The following is a 26,505-nucleotide window of genomic DNA, read 5'->3' on the forward strand; positions in this document are numbered from 1 at the left end:
AGTTTTGAGCATTCATTATACATTTTGCTCACAAGTCCTTTTTCAGATTTGCGACTGGTGAACATGTTTCTCCTAGTCTTGGCTCATCTTTTTATCTTCTTAACAGTGTCTTTAAAAGAGAAAAAAATAATAATTTTGAAGAAGTCTAGTTTATTGATTGTGATCCTTCCAAAAACACCCACTCTTGTGGACATCTGTCGTTCTTTTTGACAGTCCTATATCAGACACCTTTACTATTATTAGAAAAACTCTCCAAAGCTGGGAAATGAAAGCCAAAAGGAAACCATATGTTCCACTAAAGAATAAAACAAATATCCATGAGTCTGTAGTGATATAAACAAATCAAAGAGATGATTCAGGGAGGACTCTAGGATCCTGATGAAGCAATGGAGTGGTTTTACTTTTTCCTCAATTCCCAAACCACCACAATATGGCTTCCGCCCCCCAACAATTTATTCAGACTCTCCTAGCAAAGTCCCCAATGACCTCATGTTCTCAAACCAAGTGTGTCTATTCAGGCTTTATCTTCTTTGACCTCTCCGTGGCTTATGGTGGGGCCAATCATTTCCGCCTCGTTGAAAACCACTTTTCATCTTGTTCCATGACTATACGGCTTTCTAGTACATTTCTTTCCCTCTTGGAGGGTGTCAGTATTTTAGACTAAATCATCTTTCTCCAGAGCTCCACATTTGACTTACACATCTCACCTGGTCCTTCTCATCTTTCAGGACTCGGCGTAAACGGCAGCTGCTCGGAGAGACTCTTCCTGATCACCTGACTTGAAGTGTCTCACCCATCACTCTCACCCGTCACCTTGCTTTATGTGTATGTTCTAATGATTGCCTGGTACATTCCTGTGTTTTAATGTTGCTCGTGGTTTCCCCTTGTGCACTAGGACACCAGCCCCCTGAAGGCAGAGACCTTGTGCGACTTCTTCCTGAGACCCGAGAAGGTCAAGGTTGGCAACGAAATACGAATAAGTGATTTCAACAGATAACTCTGGACACAGATTCCGGTTTGAGACCCTGCGGTTGCAAAGACATCACTGAGAATCCAATGATGTTCAAAGCCAAGAGGAGTGGAGATGAAGACTTTGACTCATCACATTCATGGTGGTTATCAGGGCTGTCCCCACACCCTGGCCTGCGCACACTTCAGAAATTTCCAGAGATAATACATTCTACAAACTTCGCACCAGCTTTACGCCCACATGCACTCACCCATGACCCTCCCCAGAAATTCCCAGTGGGGCACTGACCCCTCGACTGCTCTGAGTCACATGTTCCTTGCGGGTGATGCCTGTCAACCTGGGGCTTCAGAGTTTCTTCTAGTCAAATCAATAAGCTCTTTCCAAGAAGAAATGGCAAAGACGCGCGCACCTTCCTGTGCCAGCCTGTGTGCGTCTGGACTGAGTCAGGCGGTGGCCCACCTTCAGGGTAACCTCAGCGTTTCCTTTCAGCCTTGGGTGGCAGAATTTTGAAAGTGTTTTCTGGAGAAAAGCTGAGTAATGATTCTGCTATGGGCGGGACATCGATGGTCCTTCTTCCTTGCGACTGGCCCTTTATATACCTCCCGAGGACCATGGCCAGCACATTGGGCTCCAGAAGCTGTCGCCGAAGCAGCCTCTCTCTCTCCCGCCATGGTCTCCCACACAGGTACCGCTGCGGCCTGCTGCCGCTGGTTTGGGGGGAGAGTCTGGTGTCTCCAGATGGAGAGGAAGACCACGCAGGGGGTCAGCCCAGAGGTGGCTCAGCCCAACAGCGGCTTAAGCGACGCAAGCTGGGGCAGGTGGGGGCGTCTGGCTTCATAGCATCATTCTCTCTCTCCAGGATCTGCCAGACTTGCCCTGTTCCTGTTCTGCTGTTTGGGACCCTTCCTGTCCTGCCGCACGGTGCCCACCTACACGCCGGAACCATATGACCAACGAGGCATAATCGAGGAGTTAAAGATCTCATTTAAGGAGCTTTTGGATAACTATGTAAGTGACCTCGAGATTTTTCTTCCAAGCCATTTCTTTAAAATGCCTTCCATGGCACCCAGAAGATGCCTACTCTTTTCAGACCAGAAGCCAGGGCTGTGGGTACTGCAGGAAGGGGTAGGAGCAACCAGGCAGGCTAGGATGGAATCCACATGAGGGTGGGGGTCAGAGGCAGAGGTTAACCCAGGCTGCCCACAGCTCAACAATTTCTCGTGCACTGTAGGATCTGCTTTAGTCGGCGTGTCAGTCCCTAATGTGCTTGGTTTGCAGTAATAGTGAGTTTTCCTCCTGTAGCACGTCTCCAGAGGTGGGCCATCTTGCCCACCCACCCCAGGAGCAGCAGATGCCAGCCTAAGCTGTCAGTGACAGCCCAGCGAACGCGGGATGTCGCAGTTCTTGTGGGGGTCACGAAGAGGGTCTCTTACTGCGGAGAAGGCCAGTTAACCAATTAGGCGTCTGTTTGCTCTTTGATTTGCTTAATTAGGGCCCAGCTGGCCTCCAGCAGAGGCTCTGCTGAGCCTGACCCATTGCGGGGAAAGTATGAGGCTGCGTAAATGTAAATACTCTTTCACTGTCTCAGGGTTGTGATTAAGACAGATGCTCTTAGGCAGCTTTGACTAAACAAACAAATAATAAAACATGGAAACAATTCGTGAAATTGGCCTTGCTCTCCCCTTCCACCCGGCATTTCAGCCTTAGCCTTGTCTTCTATAGACACAAAGGCGAGGTTGTGGTCAGCCCAGGTGACTAGGCAGCTCAGGCTTATGAGATGCTCTTAGTCCTTAGGAAGAAGGATAGGAGAAGGCATGGTCTGGGATCCTTAGTATGTTTGGATAAACTCTCCCTGGCATCTTGGAGGCCTTTCCAGACAAGCACAAACTGGCCTCTGTGAGCAGGGGATATGCTGATTTTAACCCAGAGTCACTAAGAGCAAGGGCTCCATGGAAACCCAGGGCCCTCCTGCTCCCCGCCTCTCTGAGCCGAGCAGCTGGGCAGCTAAGAGCAGATTCCAGGAGGCTGTGGAGGCGGGATGGAGCGTGGCTATCAGCTTGGGCTTTGGAGTTGCTGCCTGCTGTGGGCTGGATCTGCACCAGCTCTGCAAACCAGCTGCGCTTCCATTTCTTCTGGGAAGGGGGAGAGTGGCGATCCCAGCCTCGAAGGACCGTAGCACCCACCAGATGAGATGGTGAAGGGAAAGCCCTGCCCAGGGCCGGCCGGGGAGGCACTCAGATGTGAACTGTTGGGATTTCTGGCTGTTTCGCAAAACTGACGCTTACCCATTTCGACTCCTTGTTCCCCAGCTGCAGGACGAGAAAGGAGTGCCAATATCCAGCCAGTACGAGATGCCGTGTTTCACTGCTGACCCCAGACCCCCACACTACCTCGACAGCTCAGCCATCCTGCCTTATTTCAGAGCGATCCAACCAATACTCAATAACCAAACTCTTGATGTGGTCATAGAACATCTCGACAAACTCGAATTTCAACGTGCACCAAAAACAAACATTTCTGTGCCTACAGATCAATTTGAAAAGAAAAGATTCATCTTGACTATTTTAAATCAGTTTTCAAACTGCCTGAATTCTGACTTAGTAAGTAAATTATTCCAATGATAATCTCAGTGAAGCCTCGGATGGGCTGGTCCTGGGAGGACTGAGATATAAACGTATGAGCTAACTTGAAACCAATTTCAAGTTATGTCATTGTTATCAGTCTTGTTATTTATGGGACGTTTTCCTTCTGAAGACTTAAACCTTACTTCTTACACCCTTGTGAGGGCAGGAGATGGCAGCTATGTTAATTTATTGCTATTTATCGTATTGAGATTGTTAATCCTCCTGGGAGGAGCCCTTGGAAACTATTTAATAAATTATATTGAACTTCCCTCATCGTCTGTTTTGGACTTCTTGAGTGGGTGAGACTGAGCGGCTGGGCACCCGGGCTGGGCGGTGCACCCCGTCCGCGGGTGCCTGGGACGTGCTGTGGACACGGACCTTCCTTCTGTTACTGCTGTTTCTCCTCACCAGACAAGCTTAGTTCCAAATGACAATAATTCTGTCAGCCACACCATTCATTGGGCATTCTCTTCATGTCAGGCCGTGTCCTCTTTCAGAGGTGGGGAAAGAGGCAAGAAGTCACTTTGTCACTTGCCCCAGGCCACGTGGCTGTTACATGGTGGGACCCCGATTCAAGCTTGCTCTCCATCGCTCTGCCCAAACTTTATCCCTCCCTGGGCACTGACTGGGTCTTCAAGGCACTTCGTGCCATGCCTGGCACTCACCCAGGTGTCTACTGTGTGGTTCCCCGTGGATTTCTAGCACCTCTGCTCCCACACAGGTCTGTTCCATCATTCCACCAGTGATCTCTTCATAGCCGGGGTCAAAGATGGAATCATTTGAATAGATGAGTCCAAAGCTGTGAACAGTGCTTAGCGCTCATCCAGACCAATAGTCCTCAAAGCACGGTCTCTGGACCACAGCATCAGCTGCACCTGGTAACATGTTATACATGCAGATCCTTCCCCCTCTCCCCAGACTTACTGAATCGACGCTTTGGGGGTGCAGCCTGCAACCAGTGTTTGAACGAAACCTCCAGGTGACTCAGATGCACACTCCAGCCTGAGAAGTGCTGATCCTGAGTTGACCAGCACCTCCACCTCCACCTCCACTGGGGGAAAACTGAAGCCCAAAGAGACAGGATGATCTGCCCCAGGTCTCGTATAAGGCGGATGAGGTCCGGACCCTGAGATACGCAGTTCAGCCTCCGACTTCTCAGTCTTACTCTTGTGGGCATTTCTACGCCAGTCCCACATCAGGCTTTTAAAGCTCCCAAATCCTAGCCTCTGATGACAAGGTTTTGGTCAATCCTTCCAAAACACCCGCTCTGGTGGACATTGATCATATCGTTAAGGACACCATTATTATTATTAGAAAAATTACCCAAAACAGGAAAATAAGGCAAAAGATGACCACGTGTCCTTCTGAAGAATGAAAGTAACGTGCCCTAGTCTGTAGTGATAGAAATAAACACATGGGGGAAAGGGACAAATTCCCTACAGAATTCTAACTTATAAACGTAGAAGCAATGAGGGAAACAGAAAACCACCACTGAGCAGCTCGGTGATGACTGCTGCAGGCAAGGTGCGCAGATGAAGGTGAAATTCACAGGGAGACTTGCAGGAGAGACAGGAAACTCGCACAGCCCCGCAGCACCTGCCCACACATACTTACTCATCATTGTGGAGGTTTTAACCTGCGTCCACAAATTCTCTGATGCTCCCCGTCCAGCAAATGGAGCTGGACTCCCGTCCCCTTGACAGTGGGCTGGATGGGGACTTGCCCCTAAAGCACAGAGTCGGAGGGAGAGACAGCAACTCGGTGGAGGAGAAACACGGCTGACACCTCCCTGAGCAAGGGGGCAAAGTCAACACCACCTGCAGTGACATTGGGGGTTTCGGGTACCCCAAGGTGACCCGACGGGAAGGGCACCCCTCACCTCTGTGGGCCTCTTCCCCCAGATCCACCAGCCCAGCCTCCTTCCGAGAAAACATCGGACAAACCAAGATTGTGGGACATTCTGCAAAATCCCTGACCGGTCCTCTTCAAGGGTGTCAGGGTCAGGAGACTCGAGGGAAGACTGAGAAATCATTGCAGATGGGAGACCAAGGAGATAATTGGATGGAATCTCGGAGGGGATCCTGAAAAAGATATTTGTGAAAAACCATGGTGAAAATCCAAATTAAGCCTGTACTGGCGTTAATTTCTTAGTTCTGAAGATGTGCCATGATTATGTAAAGCTTCACATTTAGGAAAAGCTGGGAGAAGGGTCTATGAGAACTCTGTACTGTCTGTAACTCTGCTCTATATCCAAATTCATTTCCAAATAAAACAATTAATGCCATTTGCAGCAACATGGATGCTGGAGATCATCATTGTAAGTGAAGTAAGCTAGAAAGAGAAAGAAAAACACCGTATGATATCACTTGTATGTGGAATCTTAAAAAACAGCACAAATGAACTTACTTACAAAACAGAAACAGACTCCCAGATAGAACGCAAACTTCTGGTTACTAGGGAGGGAAGGGGGTGGGAAGGGATACACTGGGAGTTCAAGATCTGCAGATACTGACTGTTACATATAAAATAGATAAACAACAAGTTTCTACTGTACAGCACAGGGAACTTTGTCCAATATCTCGTAGTCACCTATAAAATATGAAAAGGAATACATGTGTGTTCATGTATGACTGAAGCACGATGCTGTGCACCAGAAACTGACACAACATTGTAAACTGAGTAGACTTCAATTAAAAAAAACTTTAAAAACCAGTTTTAAAGGTCCAGTTCCTCAGTCACACTAGCCACATCTCAAGTGCTCAACAGGTGCACGTGGCTGAAGGCCCCCGTGCTGGACAGCACAGACGCAGAGCATCTCCTCCTCCACAGAAAGTTCTACTGGACAGCACTGCTTTCAGGGCCTGGGACTCCATTCGTCATGGTTTATTATTGATTAGGTCGCAGAGTCTGTGAACCTGTAGAAAACTGATCGATGATTTCTCTCCAGGAGATGATCCCAGGGGTGATGGTTTTGTGGCTGTAGGACACCAACCAGGTGAACGTCTACCTCTGCATTTCCTTCCAGTCTTCATTGCCTCCACTGGTGATGGGTAAACAGACGTGCGCGCGAGAGAGATGTTAGCTTCTGGCGTTGTCCTCTGAATCGGTCGTGCTGTGCTGATCGACTCCTTCCTGGAGGAGATCAGTATTTCATTGGCATGCGCTCACTCTGAGAATTAAGTTTGAATAGCCTGAGACGTACATTTGGTGGAAAGTGCAGCCTGCCTCCTGCTACTGAAGCTGGAAAGGTAGGAGGTTTGCCCTCCTAGCCTTCCCTACAGCTGGGGGGGGGGGCGGGGGGGACCGGTGCCAAGGAAGACGGCTTCTCCCCGTCACAGATCACTTCCCACCCAACGGGTGGGGGGTTCCACTCCAGGCAACTCTCCAGTTCTCCGTGGGCACCAACTGGGTGTCCTACGCGTCAGTTCAGTTCTGGCCCTAACCTCCCAGGGTTAGCGCAGACCCCACGGGTTCAGGGCTCAGTCCCACAAGACTGCCCCCCACCCACCTCAGATGCCAACCACAAGTAGTGGGTCCCAGGTTACCCACACTTCTGTCCGTCCTGGCTACAAACCAGGCTTCCCACAACCATTCCTCAGGTTCAGTAATTTGCTAGGACGTCTCAGAACTCAGGGAACACTTGTGTTTACTGGTTTATTACAGAGGACGTCATAAAGGAGCCAGACGAGCAGCCAGATGAAGAAGTACATGGGGTGAGGTCTGGAAGGGTCCTGAGCACAGGAGCGTCTGTCCCCGAGGGGCTGGGCTGTGCCACCCTCCCCGCATAGGGATGTGTTCGCCAACGCAGAGGCTCTCCGATCTCCAGCAACTTGGAGATTTTTACAGAGGTTTTATCGTGTAGGCATGATTGACTGAACTCAGTCTCCAGGCCCTTTCCCTCCCCAGAGTGTCACGTGTGTAATCCCGGCTCTGTCTTCCTGGAGAATCAGCTCCAGCCGGGAGCTGCCAAGAGTCACTGCATTAGAACCAAGACTTCCTCCCACCCAGGAAATTCCAAGGGCTTTAGGAGCTGTGTGTTAGATGCTCTCATCACCCCCAGAGCTCAGGAAATTACGAGGGTTTCAGGAGCTCCACGTGAGGAACTGGGGGCAGAGACTGAATATGCATTTCTTATTAAGTCACAGCCTGCGACCCTGGCAGCTCCATCAGACTTTGGGTCAGGGACCCCCGGTGATGAAGCAGCTGGGACGGTGGGAAGTCCATGGCTGCAGGGAGAGGTGGCAATTGCTCCGAGACCCAGTCTCGGGGCAGCAGGCGCTGAGTTGTCAGTGGCTGCCAACCCCCTACCCCGCCCCAGACGGGCCCCTTGTTCATTTCCTTCCATAAACTCCCGTTAGGCTCGAGTTGGTCTGTCAGTGGTGCCCAGCTGATGGAGTGACCCGGGATCTCCCGCAGATCTGGCCGCAGTCCCAGCCTTTATTTTTTCACTGAAAGCCCGCAGTTCTGGAGATTACTCAGCCCCGGGCTGGGGGACTCAACCACGCTCTTCTGACTAAAACCAACTCATTGCTCTTGGAGAGAGAGAAGACCTTCTCTTGAAGCTTTTGATTTCTCCTCCTGTACTTCCAGCTCCTCCACCTACAGCTTTTCTGACGCAGAGGCGTCCTGCTCACCACGTTCCCTCCTTCCTTTGGATGGAGCATCCCAAACGTGAGTCCAGGCTGCGGGGCCAGCCTTGAGGGCCTGCGACCTGGGCGGCGGCACAGAGCCCCACGCTCAGAAGGGCCCCATGCTTCTTTCAATGCTGTGTTGCCACTGTCTTGAGATTCTTAATGACTTTTGAACAAGGGGCCCCACACTTTCATTTTGCACTGAGCCTGCAAACGATGCGGCTGGTCCTGCTGGGTTGTTTGGGTGAAGAACAGACTTCTGGGTTTGACACCAAGAGTCTGACTGAGTCGGCCTGGGCTGGGCCCCGGGGTTGCTATTTTTTAACAGCTATATTGACATGCAATTTACACAACTTAAAGTCCACCCATTTAAAGTGTACAGTTCAATGCTTTTTTGGGTTTTCTTTTCTAACTTTTAAACTTCAGCTTTATTCCCCGCAGGAGGTGCGCCGTTCCTGAGGTCCTGTAATACTGGGTCCACGTGTGGAGTGGTACTGAGCAAGCCCCTATTCTAACTCCCTGCTCCAAAAATCCATTTAATATATCATCCTCGGATAAGAGGATGTATCAGATATGAAACTGCTAAGAGCTGATGCTGCACTTGATTTTAGCCAAAAGGCTGAGAAGCGATTCGATGTTTTTTGAGTATAGTCAGAACTGTACCACAGCCACCACTAATTCCAGGACATTTTCATCACCCCAGAAAGAAACCTTGTGCCCATTAGCAGTCACTCCCTGTTCCTGCCTTCCCTCAGCCTCCAGTAGCTCCTAATCCGCTTTCTGCCTCTATGGATTTGCCTGTTCCGCACATTGCCTATACCCGGGGTCATACAACATTGCAGCCTCTTGCATCCGGCTTCTTTCACTCAGCACCATGTTTGCAAGGTTCATCCCTGTTATAGCCTCTGTCGGGGCTTCATTCCCTGTTGCTGCTGAGCATCGTGGGGTCAGCACATTTTTCGCAGGCCGCCAAGGCCCGAGGCAGGGGGTCCACGCGAACAGAGACCCCATCGTGAAGAAACAAGAAAAATGGGAGAGGGAGATGGGGGAGGAGACAAGGGCAGAAATTCGCCTCGAAACCAAGCACTGCTCAAGAGGAAGTAAGCCAGTTCCCTTTCCTGACAACAGCAGCTTAGGACAGAGACGACCATAGGTGACAAGGGTGAGGAATCCTGTCACCTGGAACTCAGCTCACAAGAACTCTCAAACAGTTAGAACTTCTTTTGGTGGTCATCCGCCAAAACCCAGGAGGAGACAAAAAGAGAAGCAGATCTCCGTATTTTGTGACAAATTTAATATTTCCTCCACCAAATGATTTCCAGGGTCTGTCCTGTGCTTGAGACACTCGAAAATAATGACACTGAAAAACCAAGTGCTGGTGACTCACCAGGGAAGGGAAACAAATAAGGAACATCAAGGGTCACAGAGAAGCAAACAATCAAACGATAATATGACTTACTTTTTTGGGGGGAACGTTTTGGGCTTAAATTTTAAAGCTTAAACACTAGTTATAAAGGAAGAGCAGGGAATAGCAAGCTGTAAGAAAAACATTTTTAAGCCATGTTGTTTCCTTATTCTGGAGAATTAAGAAGTGAGAGAAAAACCAAAAGGAAATAGAAGAGGCAATCAGATGATGAAAGAGAAGACGAAGAGGAGGAGAGGGAAGAAAAGAGAAACATGCTTAAATGTGAAAATAAGAAATCAAACAGCGGGTAAATGTGAAACCAAGCTGCACCTCACCAAGTAACCGAGAAAGCAAATAAACAGAAAGTGTTTTTCCTGCCCATCCAAACAGCAGAGATTTTACAAGAGATCAGGCTTGATGATGAGGCTGTGAAAGGCCTACTCAGCCACTTCCGGAAACAAGTATCCGCCTTGTACAAGATCCCCCCGGGGACCCCCTCCCCGCCTCGGTGTTCTATCCTGATGCAATTTCCTAAGGAGATGGTCGTGACTAGGATAGGACGGACACACAATAGCAATCAAGATAACTTCAAACACAAGGAAACAGGAGAGGAAGCAGCCTGTGTCAGTCCAGGCCAGCCGAGGCGGCGGGGATAGCAAGATGGGATTTGCCACGAATGAAGGTCTATCCGCAGACAGGCCTGGAGGGGAAGTGGTCGGTGTGGTTGAGCTCGGAGGGAGAGGCGGGTCTGGTCCCTGCTGAAGGAAACAGGGAAGCAAGGAGGGGTGGGGGCAGCATTGCACTCTGAAGAGCCTTTCTAAGAGAGATCGGCGATGCTGCCAGGAAATCCTCCAAGTCACTTGTCAGAGGAACCTCGTGCCTCTCAGGGGTGAGCCAGCCTTGGGGTCCCTGCCACCCTGACATTGGCTGGGAGAGGCCCGTGGGGGTGCTGGGAGTCTGCTTGATGGGCTGATGGATTTCAGAACACAGCAGCTGGGACCCTCAGTCCATTACGCTTCCCAAAGTAGAGATCTGAGAAACACATTTTCACAGCTGCCATGTGCCCAAATGACTAAAGATAAGGGGACAGCTAAGACACCAAAACAAAACAAAAACCCTGGTGTCTCTATAAGAAGGCATCATTTGGCCATTCAAAATCATTTCCTCAAATTTAATAGTATGGTACAGTGCTCCAAATATGATGTTTATAAAAGCAGGATACTAAACTGTATTATGATGATTCCCCACTGAGTTTTTTAAGGGAGTGCATATATAATTGTATATGGACAGAAAGCAAGACTGGAAGAATGCATCTTTGGGGACAAAGGTAATTTTCTTTATATTTTTATGTATTTTCCAAATTTTATAAAATCGGTATATATAATTTTAGTAATCAGTAAAATGAACACAACGTCAAATTTTGAAAGAATTAGCCATCAGAGAAACGTGGGTGAAAAATGGAGGGTTTTATATGTATTGGTAGTGGCAAAATTCTTTGGCCACCCCAAGGCTCTCCACCGGAGTAGCAGGTTTGTAAGGTTTGTTGTTTCTTCTCACTGATCTCGGAAATTAGACCGGAGTCCACTGTTCACAGCTCTTCATCTGCTCCTCAGACTTCTCACTGAATGGCACAACGAAAGTAGGCATCAGGGCAGATTACTCCTTACACAGTGTAACTGATTTCTCAGAGTGACCAATATTGCTTGCCTCAGCCGTTTTACGGACAGTATTTCATAATGAGAAGGAATATTCAAAATGACAATTCTGAGGCTCTTTGAGATCCCAGACTTTATTCGTTTACTTATTCAAGGGCCCTAGAAGCATTCTTCCCCCAACAGCACTGGTGTAGAAGGAGATATTCTTGGGTTCCAGTTTCTGGTCCCCCACTTACTATGTGTGATGTAACCTTAGACAAATTACTTCAGCTCTCTACAGTATGCAGTTTAGTAGTCTGAGTGTGCCTCCAGATATGTGTATGCGTAGTTTTGTACATTCACAGGGTTGTGCAACCATCACTGCAATCCAATGCCAGAACATTTTCATCACCCCCCGGAAGAAACCCTAGGCAGTAATGTCCCGTTCTTCCTCTCCTTCGGCCCCTGGAAACCAACGCTCTATTTCCTGCCTCCATGGATTTGTTTATTCTGGACCTCCCCTTCATTTCAATGGAATCATACCATATGTGGCCTTTTTTGGTCTGATTTCTTTCACTTGGCCTACGGTTTTCCACATTCAATCATGCTTAGTCAGCACTTCGTTCATCAATTCAAGGACATTTGGGTTGTTTCCACATTTGGCTATAATAATGCTGCTCTGAATCCTTGCACACAACTGTCTAAGTCCCTGAATGGAATTGCTGGGCCACCTACAAACTCTGTTTAACTTTTGGAGGAACTTCCAAACTCTTCCACAGCCACCGCCCCATGTTACACTCCCACCGGCCACGTGCAAAGGTTCCAGTATCTCCATGTTCTCAACAACACTTATTTTCCATTTGTTATTTTTTGTGTGTTTGTTTTTGTTATTGCCCCCTTAGTAGGTGTGACGTGGCATCTCATGATGGTCTTTAATATGCATCTCCCTAATAACTGACTCATGAAGTTGAGCGTCTTTTCTTGTGATTATTGGCCATTTGTGTATCTTCTCTGGAGAAAGATTGATTCAAATCCTTCATCTGTTTTTAAGTTGGGTTGTCTTTTTTTTTAAACATTTTTTTTATTGAGTTATAGTCATTTTACAATGTTATGTCAAATTCCAGCGTAGAGCACATTTTTCAGTTATACATGAACATATATATATTCATCGTCACTTTTTTTTTTTTTTTTTTTGCTGTGAGCTACCACAAGACCTTGTATATATTGGGTTGTCTTTTTGTTGTTGAGTTGTAAGAGCTTTCTTTTTTACGTTCTGGATACCAGCCCCTTGTCTTTTATATGATTTACAACTTTTTCCCATTCTATGGCTTGTCTTTTCACTTTCTTGATAGTGTCCTTTGACACACACACAGTTTTTTATTTTTGATGACATGTATTCTATTTTCCCCTTGGTTGTTTGTGCTTTTGATGTGAAGTCTAAGAAACTGTTGACCAGTCTAAGGTCATGAAGATTTACACCTGTTTTCTTCTAAGTCCAACATCATTTTCTGAAAAGATTATTCTTTCCGAGTCTTGGCTTCCCTGTCAAAAATCATCTGACAACAGATTTACAGGTTTATTTTTGGACTCTCAATGGAATAGAATTCCACTGATCTACACATCTATCTTGATGCCAGTATCACTCTGTCTTCATCACTGTGGCTTTGCAGTAAGTTTTTGAATTGGAAAGTGTGAGCCCTCCAACTCTGTACTTCTTCTCAAGATTGTTTTGGCTATTCTGGGTTCCCTGAATTTCCATACGAATTTTAGAACCAACTTGTTCGTTTCTGCCAAAAGGGTAATTGTAATTTTGACAGGGGTTGCACTGAATCTGCAGCTCACTTTGGGGAGTATTACTGTCTTGGCGATTTTGTCTCCCAATCCATGAACATAGGCTGTCTTTCCATTTATTTAGGTCTTTATTTTTCTTCAACATAAAAAAACTGAGGTGAAATTGACATAACATGAAATTAATCATCTTAAGTGTACAGCTGAGAGGCATTTAGTGCCTTCACAATCCCCTGCAAGTACCATGCATATAAAGTTCCCAAACTCTGTCATCACCCCCAACAAGAGGCCCCTGACCCATTAAGTACACTCTGACTTTCCCTCCCCACTGCCAACACCAATCTGCTTTTTGGCTCTATGGGTTTACCTATTCTGGATATTTCATATGTATGGCATCATACACTATGTGGCCTTTAGTGTCTGTTTCCTTTCACATAGCATCATGTTTTTGAGGTTCATCCATGTTGTAACCTGTGCTCCTTTTTATGGCTGAATAATATTCTTCAATGACGTTTTGCAGTTTCCAGTGTCAAAGTCTCACACTTTCCTGATTGAATTTATTCCTAAGTATTTTACCCCCTTTGATGCTATTGTGCAGGGAATTGTTTTCTTAATTTCATTTTTGGGTTGTCCGTTGCGGACATCCAGAAATGCAGCTGACTCTTGTATATTGATCTTGTGTCCTGTGATCTGGATGCACTTGTTTACCAGCTCTCATGTGGGTGCGCGCACACGCGCCTGCATGTGCACATAACCCTTAGGGTTTTCTATAAGAAGCATCATGTCATCTGCAGAGAGAGAGAGTTTACTCTTTCCTTTCCTAGCGGCACGTCTTGCGTTTCTGTGTCTTGCCCGTCTGCCCTGACTGGAACCTCCAGGACAGGGGTGCACAGTCCGGGTGAGAGTGGACATCCTCGCCTTGTTCCTGTTTTAGATTAGATGGAAAGCGTTGTCTTTCACCATTAAACATGCTCGCTCTGGGGTTTCCGTGGATGCCTTTATCAGGTTGAGGAACTTCCTTCTACTGCCAGTTCCTTGAGTGCTCTTACTGTGGAAGGTAAGCCTTAGTTTTCTTCTTTGTAAAATGAGGATAATAGTCTCCACCAATGGGGTCTTTTGAGGATGACAGTGGGTAATGTAAAAATGTCTAAGGCGGGGGGGGGGGTGCTGGCGCCTCAGCTGTTATCACTTGCGGAGGCTCTACAGTCAGACACATCTGGGTCTGTAGCTCAGATTCGCACTTGGCGATGGTGCCAGTGGGCAAGTTCTGTGACTCTAAGCCTCAGCTTCCTTATCTCTCCACTGGGTACAATAGTAGTGCCTATTTCATTGGGTGGTTGCATCATCCCGTGGCAGGTAGTGGTAGATATGATTTCGATCACCAGCCCAGGACACTGAAGCTTCGTGCTAGGGTAGATGACTGATAAAATGAGATGTGGGTCCTGCCCTTAGGAAGAGGTGATTTCATGAATGCAGCGCTGACATTTACAGCGCCAAGCAAAAGGTGGTGTGTGATGGAAGTGGCGGAAATAGAGCACCACTAGGAGTTCAGAGTCCGCAGTAGGGCGGGCCGGGCCGGGCCGGGCAGGCGACAGAGAGGAGGAAGCACCAGGCCTTCCAGGCGGAGGGAATGTGGGCGAAGGCAGAGAGGGAAGAAATGAGGCGCGAGGCCACAAAACCACAGGGAGTCCACTCTGCCTGGAACCCGGAACGGGGAGCAATGGGAGACATCAGTGCTGAGCTGAGCACCAGGCTACGCGTGGGGGCTTTTTTTCCTAGAAAAGCAGTTAAGTTCTCAAGTGCTGGGAGGGGCTGAGTTTTGAAAAAGGGACAGTGGAAGGAAGCTGCAAGCTCTCTCCTGACCTTTGCAGGCCAGAGCTGGGAAGATTCGTTGAGAAGGAACCTGACCTGTTCCCGCTATGTCCACGCCTGGCTTGGGCCCACATTCTGGAGAAAGAATTCAGAGCACAGGGTCTGATGAATGACAGGGCAGGCAAGATGCCATGGGGAAAGGAGAACCAGAATGATTCCAGGGTATTAAAAAGGAGGAGGGTCTTAGCGTCGTGTTAATAAACACAGGGAACTTTGGAAGGCGGTGGGGAAGTGGAGACAGGCGGAGAGGAGCAGAAGGAGCTGACATCAGTGGTGCTGACTCTAACTAAACTGGTGCATTTACCCTCGCAGCCATCGGGGTGGGGGTTGGTGTAATTATCACCTACATTTTATAGGTGAAGATTTCCGGACCTAGAAAGGTTATCACTCGCCCAAGGCAGTCAGGAGCCAGATGGTGAGGAGTTCGGGTTTTTTTCTAAATGAACAGGAAGCCCCTGGACATTTAAGCAGACACAGTGTATGGCAGGTGTGTTTAAAAAGACCTTTCTGGCTCTGTGGAGGACCAGTGCAAGAGCAGTGAGGGGGGACCTGGGAAAGCTGCTTGTCCAGCGAGGTGACAGGGTTCAGATGGTAATGGCGGTGGGGATGGAGAGAGGTGGCTGGATTTGCGATTGTTTTGGGGAAACCACTGAGGGGTCTTACTGTTGGATCAAAGGAGGGAAGGGAAGGAAGAACTCAGGGTGACGCCTGGATTTCTGGCTGGAGCCACTGGGTGGATGGCAATGCCCCGTATCACGGTGCAGAGTATCTGGGGATGAACACGTGACTGGCGGGGGAGACTGAAGGCTCAAGCCTGGACAAGGAAGAGACTTGAGAAGTCATTGGGAGAGAAGAAAGCCAGTTAGTAAAGAAGAAAACTGCATGAGACTGAAGACGTAACGGACCATGAAAACCCCGGCGGAGGGAGGGGAGGTCGAAAGGTGTCGGATTGGATGCGGTTTCCTCCCTGGAAACATGCTCTGCCCTGCGGGTCTTGCCCCCTGGGCCTGTGGTCTGTGGTCCTGCTGGGTCCTGGCTCGGGGGCCACCTACTCGGGGATGTTCCCCGACTCCTTAGGCCCCCCCGCACCTCCCCCATCCCTCGGTAGCAAGATAGATTTGGTCGTGTCTCCAATAAAAGCACTGTTGTGTCCCCCGAGTTCCGATGTGGCCTTCAGCAGACGCGTGTCAACCAAAGACTGGAGGAGAGAGGGGGAGGCTGGGTGAGCTTGAGGCGGCTGCTGGGGGAGGAGACACAGAACCGAAGATGCTTCACAGAAGCTGGGGAGTGGGGAGGTGGTGCAGTCACGCCGATGGGGGCACTGGGGACTCGGCTGGGGGACAGGTGACGGGGCAGGTGGGAAGGCCCCACCCGCACCCCAAACCTGTAATGGTACCAACCAGCCCTGTTCAGTCACATCCCCCAGGAGCGAAAATCAGTCAGACGAGATCAAGAGATTAGATTGTTTGCTGTGCATGCCCATTGAGGCAGGAAAGCAGACTCTTATCTTAGAAAGCTTTCCCCTCTCTAAACAACAAGGGTTTTCTAGCTAATGATTCAGTGAAACAGAAAATCTGATCAATCAGAACTCCCCATTCCCCAGCTTTCTCATTAACTGTGACTTTGTAACTTTTCACAAAGCCTCTGGGAGCCTTCAGACGACCAACCCTGCAGGCACAGATGCAATTCTGGAAATGGTACTCAGAAGCACATTTAGCACTAACAGATGAAATCCGGACGGCGTATCTGGGATTAGCTTCAGAGGAATGGCGGGGGTGGTGAGGTACACATCAAACAAAGCTGGCCCCGAGTCGGTCGTTGTTAAAGTGGGTGATGGGTAAGTGGGGGTTCACTGTACTGTTCTCCGTACTTCTGTGTATGCTGGAGTTTCCGAAATAAAAAGGTGAAAGCACATACTGAGTGGAATCAAACCCCCTACACGAGGCTGAATTCAGAGCGTGACGTACAAAAAAGAACCACTAAAGAAGGCAAAGCATGTTCTATAGGATCAAGTCCATGTCCAAAATGAAATGCTTTCAAATGTCTTTTGGAGATTGTTCTCGTATCTACAACCCGAATGACTGAAGTCGATGTTTTATATTAAATAGGCACTCACCTTGCACGACACCTACTTAGCTTGATGTCTGGACCTTCAAGCTGTCCCCTCACCTCCATGCCCATCTCATCAGGCTCCCCACACCCTCTGCCACTGGGCTGTGGACCGGCACACTGAGGGCTCACTGAGCAGGTGGGTCCCCTGGGCACCTGCTGTGAGTTCTGTGCTGGGCACGGCAGTGGCTAAGGGCACCTCGCCCTGGTAGGGAAGATAAATGGTGATGACAAACACGGCCGGCGTCCGGAGGAAACTCACGGTTCCCTGGGGCCTGACCCCTCATGTGCATGCACGCACGCGCAGGGGTGTGTGTACACATGTGCCTGTGCGTGGGGGAGGACAAGGGGCTGGTCTCTGGAGAACTGACGTTTAAAGATTAAGATTGCAAGGAAGAAGAGAGACTAGCCAGGAAAAGGGGTGCAGACGGGGAAAGGCTAGGGCAGAGGAAAGAGGCCTTGGGAAAACCTGGAGTGAAACAGCAAAACAAAGCGTGGTATGTTCAAGGAACTGAGAAGAGCAAAAATGAAGTTGGGAAGGCAAGGTAGTAGGACAGGATGGCAAAACAGGGCAGGGTGGACTGACCTTCAGCTGGAAAGCCCTTGAAGGTCTGAGTCGAGGAGTCCGGTGGCTGGACTGTGGCTTCCTCCAGCTCATGCTGACCGTAAGAGGCTACAGACAGAGAAGGGATGGAGGACGCTGTCACGTGAACTTGAGAGAGGATGGCAGCCTGGACTTGGGCGATGATGCCAAAGGGGATGGAGAAAACTTGACAGGACTTGGTGCTGGGGGAAGGGAGAGGGGAACTGATGGACCTGCCTCTGGCTCTGGTGGATGGAGAGGCCGTTTACAAGATAAAGGAATGTTTAGCCTTCTCACTCTCACCCATGTAGCCTCGCCACCTTGGAAATGACTTTGACTTCTTCCTCTGTAAAATAGAACCACCATAGCACTGCCCTGGGAGTTGCCCAGAACCTGAGGTGGCCCAGGGCCTGACACTGAGGAATGGTCAGTGCTCTGGCCTCTCCCTCTGGACACACGGCTCCCCCCTTCCCAGCATCCAGCCTCTACCTTCCTCTCCAACTATGCCCCACGTAGCTCTCTCGAGTCCACATGTACCATGGGGCTGGCTCAGAAAGTTAGAACCACCCTGACTCCCACTGATTATCTCAACAGAAACCGAGGTCCTTAGCCCAAAGGAGTCCATGAACCACTCACCTCTCTCTAGGCCCCCTGGTTCTCAAGGCCCCAAATCTTGCTTTGTGTCATGAAAACTTTTCCCTTGGGGAAGGCGTGGGGGTTTGATCAGACAAGAGCGTGCCTCAGCCCCACTGCATTTTAGTCGAGAGATACGGATCTGGGCAGTTGTGCAGTGAAAACAAGCCAGCAGCTCTGTACAGGGGCCGGTGGCCTACAGGGTCACCCTACCCAGGCCCAGGGAGCAGGGAGGAACTGAGTAGGCACAGGTAGGCGGCAGGACAAAGAGAAGCTTTGAGATTAAACAGAGATCATCCAGGTCTCAGCACAACAAAGCGACACCCCTGCTGGACAGCGCACCAGCACCTTCGGTCTACGGTGCTGGGTCCAGAGTCAGCAGAGAGCCCACCGCCCCTCAGGGCACCACCGCGACCTAGGCCCGGCCCTGCGCTGGGGTGGGCATGGCCACGCTGGTAATAACCTGGCTTTCTTAAATGCGGTGCCTCGCGGGTTACCGAGCACCTGAGGTACTAACTTCAAGAGAACCTCAAGACCACCCTGTAAAGGCTGCAGGTTACCCAAGTTCCACGTGTGGACACAGGCAGTTTGCATCAGCACCACTGAACTCTGTCCACCAGGAAAGGCCTGAGGCCTCAGGCCCTGGTGAGTTCGCGGGCAGGGTCTGTCACACTGGCCTTTCAGCGGAGGCCTCCCTTCAGGACCGCCGTCTTCTGGGACACAGCTCCGGAGCGCCTGGCGCTCGGGCCTCTCTCCTCACCCCCGCCCCAAGGCGGGGATAAGCCTGTCAGTCGTGGGCATCACTTTGCTCTGATCTCATTTTATCAGCAATTCCACAGCTCGACAGGGTGGCAGAGACCACACATCACAGGCTTTTCAAAAAAATACGGCTTTTTATTGTCTTGGATGCAAATATAGTTTTTAAACTGCATTGTAGTGTTGAACACAGCTGGTGGAAACGTGCTTCTCGAGGTGGAGCATGAAGGGCCGGCGCAGGCCTGAGGGAGCCCCCGATGAGCAAGACTCTTCTTGGGGTTTGCTTTTCTGCCCAAGAGGGGTGACTGTCTCCCTCAGGAGCCCTGACACAGTCACCGAAGCTCACGACAGAAAAAACGAAACCCCCAAAAGGAAAAGAACGTGCTGTTTCGGCTGTGGCATTACAAAATCAGCACGAGGAGCGGCGTGAGCAGATGGGGACGAAGCAGCAGCAGGTGTGGCGGGGAGAGGCTGCCTCCGGCTCCCTTGCCAGAAACACTGCCCAGGGGTCAAGCCTCCCTGGCCGAGCCCTTCTGACCTTTAACTGCAGGAGGTAAAACTCTACAGAATCGTCTCAAACTTCAGTTTCTTCCAACCCTCTCCACAACCTCAACTCTTGAGAGCGATACATCTCTGTTCAGAAACCCAGTGGAGAATTCTCCAAATTAGCAATGCCCAGGGTTGACTCTGGAACCAAAAGTCTGACTGGGAGTTGGAGGTGAATTCTGCTACATAATTAAAAACCAATTCCACAAAAATAAAAATCCCATTAGGTAAACACACACCCACACACACACACACACACCACACACACACACACACACCAGTCAAAGCCAACATTCAACAGGAAAAGTTCCCGTGTGGTGAGCTGGGGAAGCCAAGCCTTCAGAAGGAAAAGGAAAAGGGCAGGTGATGCTCACGGACACACCTGGGGTCCTGTGGCTTCTCTCTGCGCCTGGAGCCCCTCAGGTCCCCCAAACCTGCCTACCAAGCGGGTCGCCGCCATGGCAACCACTGAATGGTACCCACCAGCCTTGCTCTCCTGTCCTCTGTGCTCAGATGTGGTGAAAATCCTCTAATATTTGAGGCATCGGGGCACCAAGCCAAAACCCATAGCCCACTGCTGCCCACACGCCCACATCGGGGCTCCCCGGCTCTCTTCCTCGGCGAGACCACCAAAGGAAGCACTTTGCAGAGCTGCTCCGACAAGCGGCGGGCAGGGTTCACCCGTGGCAAAGCACTGGGTGGAAGCGGGGTGTCTCTAGGGAAAGGCGACTCTTGCCCCCAGACAGAAGAGCCATGGCGTACCCCAGCTGTTAGGGGGCCTCAGGCAGTGGGACGAAGACCGTGGTGGAGCGAGGTGCGCACAGGAGGGGAGGGGTGTGGGGACGATGTTCCAGGTCTGCCCCCCGGGAGTCCGGGTGGGATAAAAGAACAGATGTGGGGCAGGTCATCCAGCGCCGGGCTGATCCGCCCTGAGCAAGTGTGCAGGCTGCGCACAGATGGGCCCCGGGACAGCCCCAGCTCCACTCTGACACAGTGAGACCTGTGACCTTGAAGACAACAAGCCTGCAGCCTCGGGACTCACAACACAGGCTGAAAGCCGGCACAAGGAGCAGAGACCCAGGCTGAGAGGGGGCTGGGGTGGGCACCACTTTGGAGCGCCACGTTCCCTAAGTTTCTGAGTTTCTATTTCTATCGGCCAGGGCAAAAAGCTCCTGAAGGCTGACCTCTATCTAGGAAGGGGAGGTGGGGTCAGGTCACCAGGACAGGAAGCAGAGGGAGCCAGGTGCATGAGGACACGTGGGGGGCCATGGGGCAGCCCTCCTCCGGCGCAGGCCCCAGGGACACCACAGCAGGGACTTCGTCCAGTCCCTCCTGCATGAGACCCGATGCTCACAGCAACAGTGGCTTCTGAAGCAGGGCCTGCTTCCCGCGTTGTGAAAACCCGCCGGAAAGCGCCAGCCCGACGAGGGCCCCTGGTGGATGACAGCTGGTGTGTAACCCGCCTGAGACTGAGGAGGGATGGGCCAGCCAACTTGAGAAAGCCCCGGTCTCCCTGCATTTCCCACTAATCGTCAAAGAGCGACCGGCAGTGGGAAGGGAGCTGATGCCACAGAAAGATTTCACAGAAACACTTTCAGAGACGTATGTGCCACGCAGGCTTTTTTTTTTTCCCCTTTTCTTTTCAGGTTGGTTTTCTTATCCTCCAAAGTGTCAGCATTTTGAAGTTTCTTTTACGGGAGCAGGGACAGGAGGGGGAAAGTGAACATCAGTAAACCACCCTTGCAGGCGGCTGGCAGAGCGCCCGGGTCCCCACGTCCCGGCCTGCGACCCCGGGACACAGGACAAAGCTGGGCTCCCATCTTATCAGGCAAGATTCCAAAACAAGAAAACTTCCTGGGCAAGAAACAATTGTGTCTGTAGGAAGAGATATAGCTTTATGGCCCTAGAGCCGTGATAATGGTGAGCACCGAGAGAAATGGATTTAAGTAAGTATCTCTAAACAAGACATCCATCTTAACTGTCTGCTGGGACACACGCACGCACGCACACACCCGTCAAAGCCTCACACGTCCTAACAGCCTTAAATATTTCACAAAACAGAATCACAAACGTTAAGTCAGCAAAAGGGAGAGAGGGAGAGGTAGGCCAAAGCAAGAGGCCAATTTTATATCCCAAGGAGTTTTTTAGAAAAAGACTCCCAGCAAGGGGTGGGGAGAAAGCTACTGATTTTGGAGAGGTCGTGACAGGGCCGAGCTCTGCGGCCACCTGCGCAGGTGGCGAAGGCACAGGAACTGGGGCGGGCCGAACGCTGGGCCCTCCACGAGCCCTCACAGCTGGGATCGCCTCTGGTTTTCCTTTTTCCCTTTCGAGCCTCGCGGAGTTCTTACCACACTGGTCTTCCCCTTCTGAAGGGTGACTTTGTGTGCATCCTGGGGGAAGGCCGAGTTCTCGCCCCACTTCCCAGTGGAAATTAAGGGCTGGCTCAGCCGCATCTTGTGCTCGCCCCCAGGAGAGTGATCCAGGAGGCCTGTAAACACGTTTTCTGGGGAGGCAGAGGGGCTGGAGCACAGACGAGAGAGCGGGTGACCGGTTGTGACCTGTGGCAGACGTGGTGGCATGGCCTGGACAGGGAGAGGACCCGCCTCCATCCTTCGTCAGTCGAGGCTGAGGTGGGGCTAGCTGCCCCCAGGGGCGCCTTCCACAGGCCCCCAGGAACTAGTGGGAGCCTTGGAAGGGATCCGAACTTCCGCAGGTGGCCCATGGTACCCCTTCATGTGGCTCTTGTGCTCTGCATAGCCCAGCAGGACCCCTGGCCTGCCCAGTGCTGCCTGGGTGGAGAGGACAGGGGTTGAACGGGAAGCCTGCTGGCCTCTGAACTTCACAGCAGGATGTGAAAAGCACATTTGCAACGAGAAGGTACCCTTGGCTGGGCTTCCTGAGTGTTAGAGAGCGTCCTTCCACCTGGAGCTGCCCTTGCAGAACTGCCCCTCCTGCCACGACCCCCGAACCCTTCCAAGCGCAATTCCCACGTTGGGAAACAGCCCGCTGCCCCCGACCTGATTGAATCTGGTGGAATTCTTTACTGTCTGACCTGGGAGATGCCCAGAGACAGCCCCGAGGACTTCTGCTGGCAACATTCAATTTCTGCCTCCAAACACAAGGCAGGGCAGACGCTGGGCGTGGTGGCGTCTTTGGTCTGAGAACTGTCACGGTCTGGGGCTCCCGGCTAAGCAATCCGGACAAGGCGACCAGGCCGACAGCAGCACCACAGAGCCTGGGCTTTCAAACGCTCGCTGCACCCGAAGGGTGAGCAGCATCCATCAAAACTGCCGCTGGCCCGACTGCGGCTGGGACGCAGGTGGAGAACGAGAGAGAAGGGACCACACCGAGCCCCCGCCAGGCGACGCTCACGTCAGCACAGCTGTGACACCAAGTGGAACGCAGTCGTAAGAGATGGAAGCACCGCCCGAGGGGCTCTCCAAGCCTGCAGCAGCTCCGCCGTGTGCTTCTGCTCTCCTCCGCGTGCATGCACACCCACTGCGTTGCACACTGTGTTGCGGGGTTTCCCTGGCAGCCCGTGCAGTGGGAGAAGGCAGTCGCCCGTGCAAAGCCTAAGCAGACACCCAATCTAGCTATAAGGTCAGCGTCGGGGGAGGAAGGTTGCCTTCCAACCGCCCCACGGGCAGGGTGAGCGAGTGCCCAAGATGTGACAGGAGGAACGTCTGTAAGTCTCAAGACAGGAGCCGGGAAGGGCCCTCACGTCTCCTAACTCGCGGGAGCAGGCGCTGCCTCCTCCTGCCCCTTCTGCCCTTGGCGCTGGCGCAGCAGCCCCGACATCCCGGCAGCAGGACAGGACAGGACAGGAACGGCACTCCCCTCGGGCTGGGCTGCCCCGAGTGCACGGAGGTTGGTGACTGAGGTCGCTGAGTCAGAGTTCACAGCAAGGGGTTCCCAAAGCTGGGCTATTGCTGGCGGCAGGACCCGAACCTGCCTCAGACCTGAGCGCGGCGTCCTGAGCGGCCCTGTTGGAGAGAGGCCCTGAAGCTCTGCGTCAGGAGAGGCCTGGGGCGCAGGCCCCTCCCCGCAGGCAGGCAGGGGCTCCACAGCGTCACGCGCAGCCACGTGCCCGCTAGCTTCGCTATGACTCCCCGGACCTCTTGCCAGTCCTGGCGACGGCCTCCGCCGCCTGCCGCGGCAGCTGGGACGGGTCCGTCAGCACGGACGTGGTGGTGCTCAGGTGCCGCAGGCTGCTCAGCACGGCTGCAAGACAGGAGGGGGTCGGCCTGCAGACCCGGCACGCACGCCAGCCACCGCCTCCCAAGGGACAGAACGTACGGTTTCACACGGACACCGTGCAGTGATTCCCACGCCCGCTGAGGCAGGGGAGGCCCTAACACCAGGAGTCCCTCCACTGAGGTCTGCACACTTACGCCTTGGCCTTTGGGACAACTCTGGAACCCTGTCCCCCACCCTGCAGGCCGGCAGAGCCTCCCAGGCTGGTCCTGCCTGTCCCCCTGTTCTAGTATCACGTGTTGACGACCTTAGTAAACGGGCACAGCTGTTAGTTATCACAGGGGCTCATCTCAGTACAGGGCCTGGCGAACAGTAGATTCTCAGTAAATCTGCCGGGAGGGGGCCAAGGACAGGCGCTGGGAGATGCGCCCCCGCCCTCGGGGGGTGCCTGGGGCTCAGCCTCACCCTCCTGCCTGGGCTGCTGCGTGGCTGTCCGCAGAGCCTGGGTTTTTCTGCAGCACTACCTGCGGCTGAGGGCCCTCCTCGCTCCAGGACTAGTGTGAAGGGGTTGGCCAAGCCCCCGCCGCCCCATGGCCCCCATGCAGCCCCTCACTCACTTGGCCTGAGGATGGGCAGGGAGCAGTGCTCGTCCAGCCAGGACAGTGCCGTCCGGTGCAGCTCCTCCAGGCTGCTGGTGGACACCACACCCTTGAAAGACTCAAACAGCGGCTTGATGATGACGCTGAACTGCACGGCACTCGGGTTAAAGAAAGGGTGAGCGAGGACGGGGCCGGAGACACAGACCCAGCGCGGAGAGAGTGAAGTCCAGTCACAGGCCTGCCTGTGACTGGCTCCCCTGGGGACTGGCAAGTAACTGCACAGACAGACAGAGACGCAGGCATGTGTCCTTCCATTCCCCTAAAAGCTCCTAACTGTTCCTGAGCTCAGGCTGTGACCACGGTCCCCCAGCCTCAGCCTGCTGACAAGGAACCTGCCATCAGAGGTCCTGACTCCTCCCTGCCACCGCTCTGGAATCGGGACCAGAGCAAAGCAGAGGAACTGGGCTGCTGTCTGTCATCTCTTCTTTCAAAACCCGCCCCTTAGTGCACACAGAGACCACCTGCCCTGCCAGAGCCGATGCTGGAGTCGCTCCTCCCGTGTGACCCCCCCCCTCAGCCCAGCAGACCCAAGGCTGGGGTGTGGTAGCCGACCCTGCCCGTGTGCAGAGTGTCTGTTCGGAGGCACAGCGGAGGCTGGGTGGGGAGTGACAAGGCCAGAGCTGTCCCCCTAAGGGCCCTGCTGCCACCCGGAAGGCCAAGTGCAGGGAGGCATACACATCTTGTTACAGCAGTCAAGGCCATGTGGCATAAATGCAGAGAACAGCCTGGAGGGATCTGCCTTCAAATCCAGGCTCTGTATTTGTTTTGTGGGTCCTGGTTTGTGGGGGCACCACACTCCCTGCTGCTGCGGGGACAGAGCTGGTGCCAGGACACGTTAGACCAGATCCTACCGCACACGCTGTTGCTCCTGCAAGCAGCTCCGGCACTGTCTTTACTTCCAAGGACCCAGAGCACAAAGCTGGCCTGCTCTGCGTCCCCAGGGAGCCCCAGGCCTGAACAGTCGGTCACCAGGGACAGCCTGCTTCACCCTATGGGCCTCACCAGGCCCCTCCCTCCTGAGGTAGAAACCAGCACTACCTGTCTTGGCAAACTTAATGACAACCACTGAGAGAGAATCTTCCCAAAGGAACCAGAGGGTCAGCGCCCGCTGTTCCAGTGCACTGGTTGGGAGGTGGGGGACAAGTAAAGAAAACCCAAAGATACAATCCAGAACTTCCAATTCTGCAGGGTCCGGCTTTTCACATATTCATCAAACATGTCTCTCATGTGATCACACTGGCGCCGGGTGACGGGGACGCCTGTGGCAGGGAGCAGCTGCTGGCAGGAGCTGAAATGACAGAAGAGCTGGGGGAGCTTGGGTGCCAAGCGGGCAGGTCTTGGGGCGTAGGAGGGCATAAAGCTGCCGGGCTGAGCAAGGAGGCAACTACAGGACCCGGCCACGTCTCAGGGACAGGCAAGGGAGGGGACCGGCCCCTGGAGCGGAGCCCCAGGCCCAAGACTCACATGATGGTGGCGTTCAGCTCCTCGATTTCCTCCCGCAGCCGCCGGGCCTCCTCCTGCATCTGGCTGCGCTCCTGCTGCAGCTTGGTGATGTACTCCACGGTCTTCTGCAGCGTAATGGCGTGGCTGGTCTGAAAGGGGCGGCCGGGTCAGGGTAGCCACGGTGACCCTGTGCGTCTGCCGGTCCTGTGGGCTCCCCTGCCCGCACGACCCCCCCCAGGCCACTTACCAGCTTGGTATTATTAGAGATCAAGCTGTTCAGGGTGTCGAAGCCCATCTTGATGTTGAAGCGCCTTTTCTGCTCAGCTGAAATGTGCTTCATCTGCCGGTTCTGCTGGGGAACTGACTGTTACTGCAACACAGGGCCCCCTCCCTTCTCCCTACCCGTCCCAAACTGGTGCCCAGAATAGGACCCTGTGGCCATAGAGAGCTAGGTGGAAGGTGGGGTGACAGAAAGCTAAAAGGCTCCAGCAGGAGCCAGGAGAGGGACAGGACAGGGCTCAAGAAAACCACCCCTGCAGAACAGAGCACAGCAAGGACCGATCACAGCCGATCGGCCCTTCCCCGCCGCCCTCACAGCTCTCCTCTGCAGACCCAGGTCAGCTGCCTCCCCTCCCCGGCTCCACAGGACTCAGTGCTG

General features: G+C 52.3%; 2 protein-coding genes and 1 non-coding gene across 3 annotated transcripts in view; 1 reads left to right on the plus strand and 2 right to left on the minus strand.

Annotated features, from left to right (window-relative positions):
* The first annotated feature begins 1,639 nt into the window (after positions 1 to 1,639).
* IL31 (interleukin 31) lies at positions 1,640 to 5,376 on the plus strand. The gene is made up of 4 exons (XM_006178120.1): positions 1,640 to 1,655; positions 1,830 to 1,978; positions 3,280 to 3,570; positions 5,266 to 5,376. Exons 1-4 carry the CDS (start codon positions 1,640 to 1,642, stop codon positions 5,374 to 5,376), a joined length of 567 nt encoding a protein of 188 aa, XP_006178182.1.
* A 3,288-nt stretch (positions 5,377 to 8,664) lies between these two features.
* LOC116661034 lies at positions 8,665 to 8,856 on the minus strand. The gene has a single exon (XR_004316799.1). It is a non-coding gene; the product is annotated as a U2 spliceosomal RNA (small nuclear RNA).
* A 10,266-nt stretch (positions 8,857 to 19,122) lies between these two features.
* MLXIP (MLX interacting protein) overlaps positions 19,123 to 26,505 on the minus strand; it is a 53,340-nt gene continuing 45,957 nt past the window's right edge. The window contains 5 exon segments of the mRNA XM_006178121.3: positions 19,123 to 23,772; positions 24,363 to 24,492; positions 25,569 to 25,692; positions 25,869 to 25,996; positions 26,095 to 26,196. Of these exon segments, the coding sequence (XP_006178183.3) occupies positions 23,651 to 23,772; positions 24,363 to 24,492; positions 25,569 to 25,692; positions 25,869 to 25,996; positions 26,095 to 26,196 (606 nt within the window). The 3' untranslated portion in view covers positions 19,123 to 23,650.

This window comes from Camelus ferus, chromosome 32 (genome assembly GCF_009834535.1).
Source record: "Camelus ferus isolate YT-003-E chromosome 32, BCGSAC_Cfer_1.0, whole genome shotgun sequence".
NCBI classification, from domain to species: Eukaryota; Metazoa; Chordata; class Mammalia; order Artiodactyla; family Camelidae; genus Camelus; species Camelus ferus.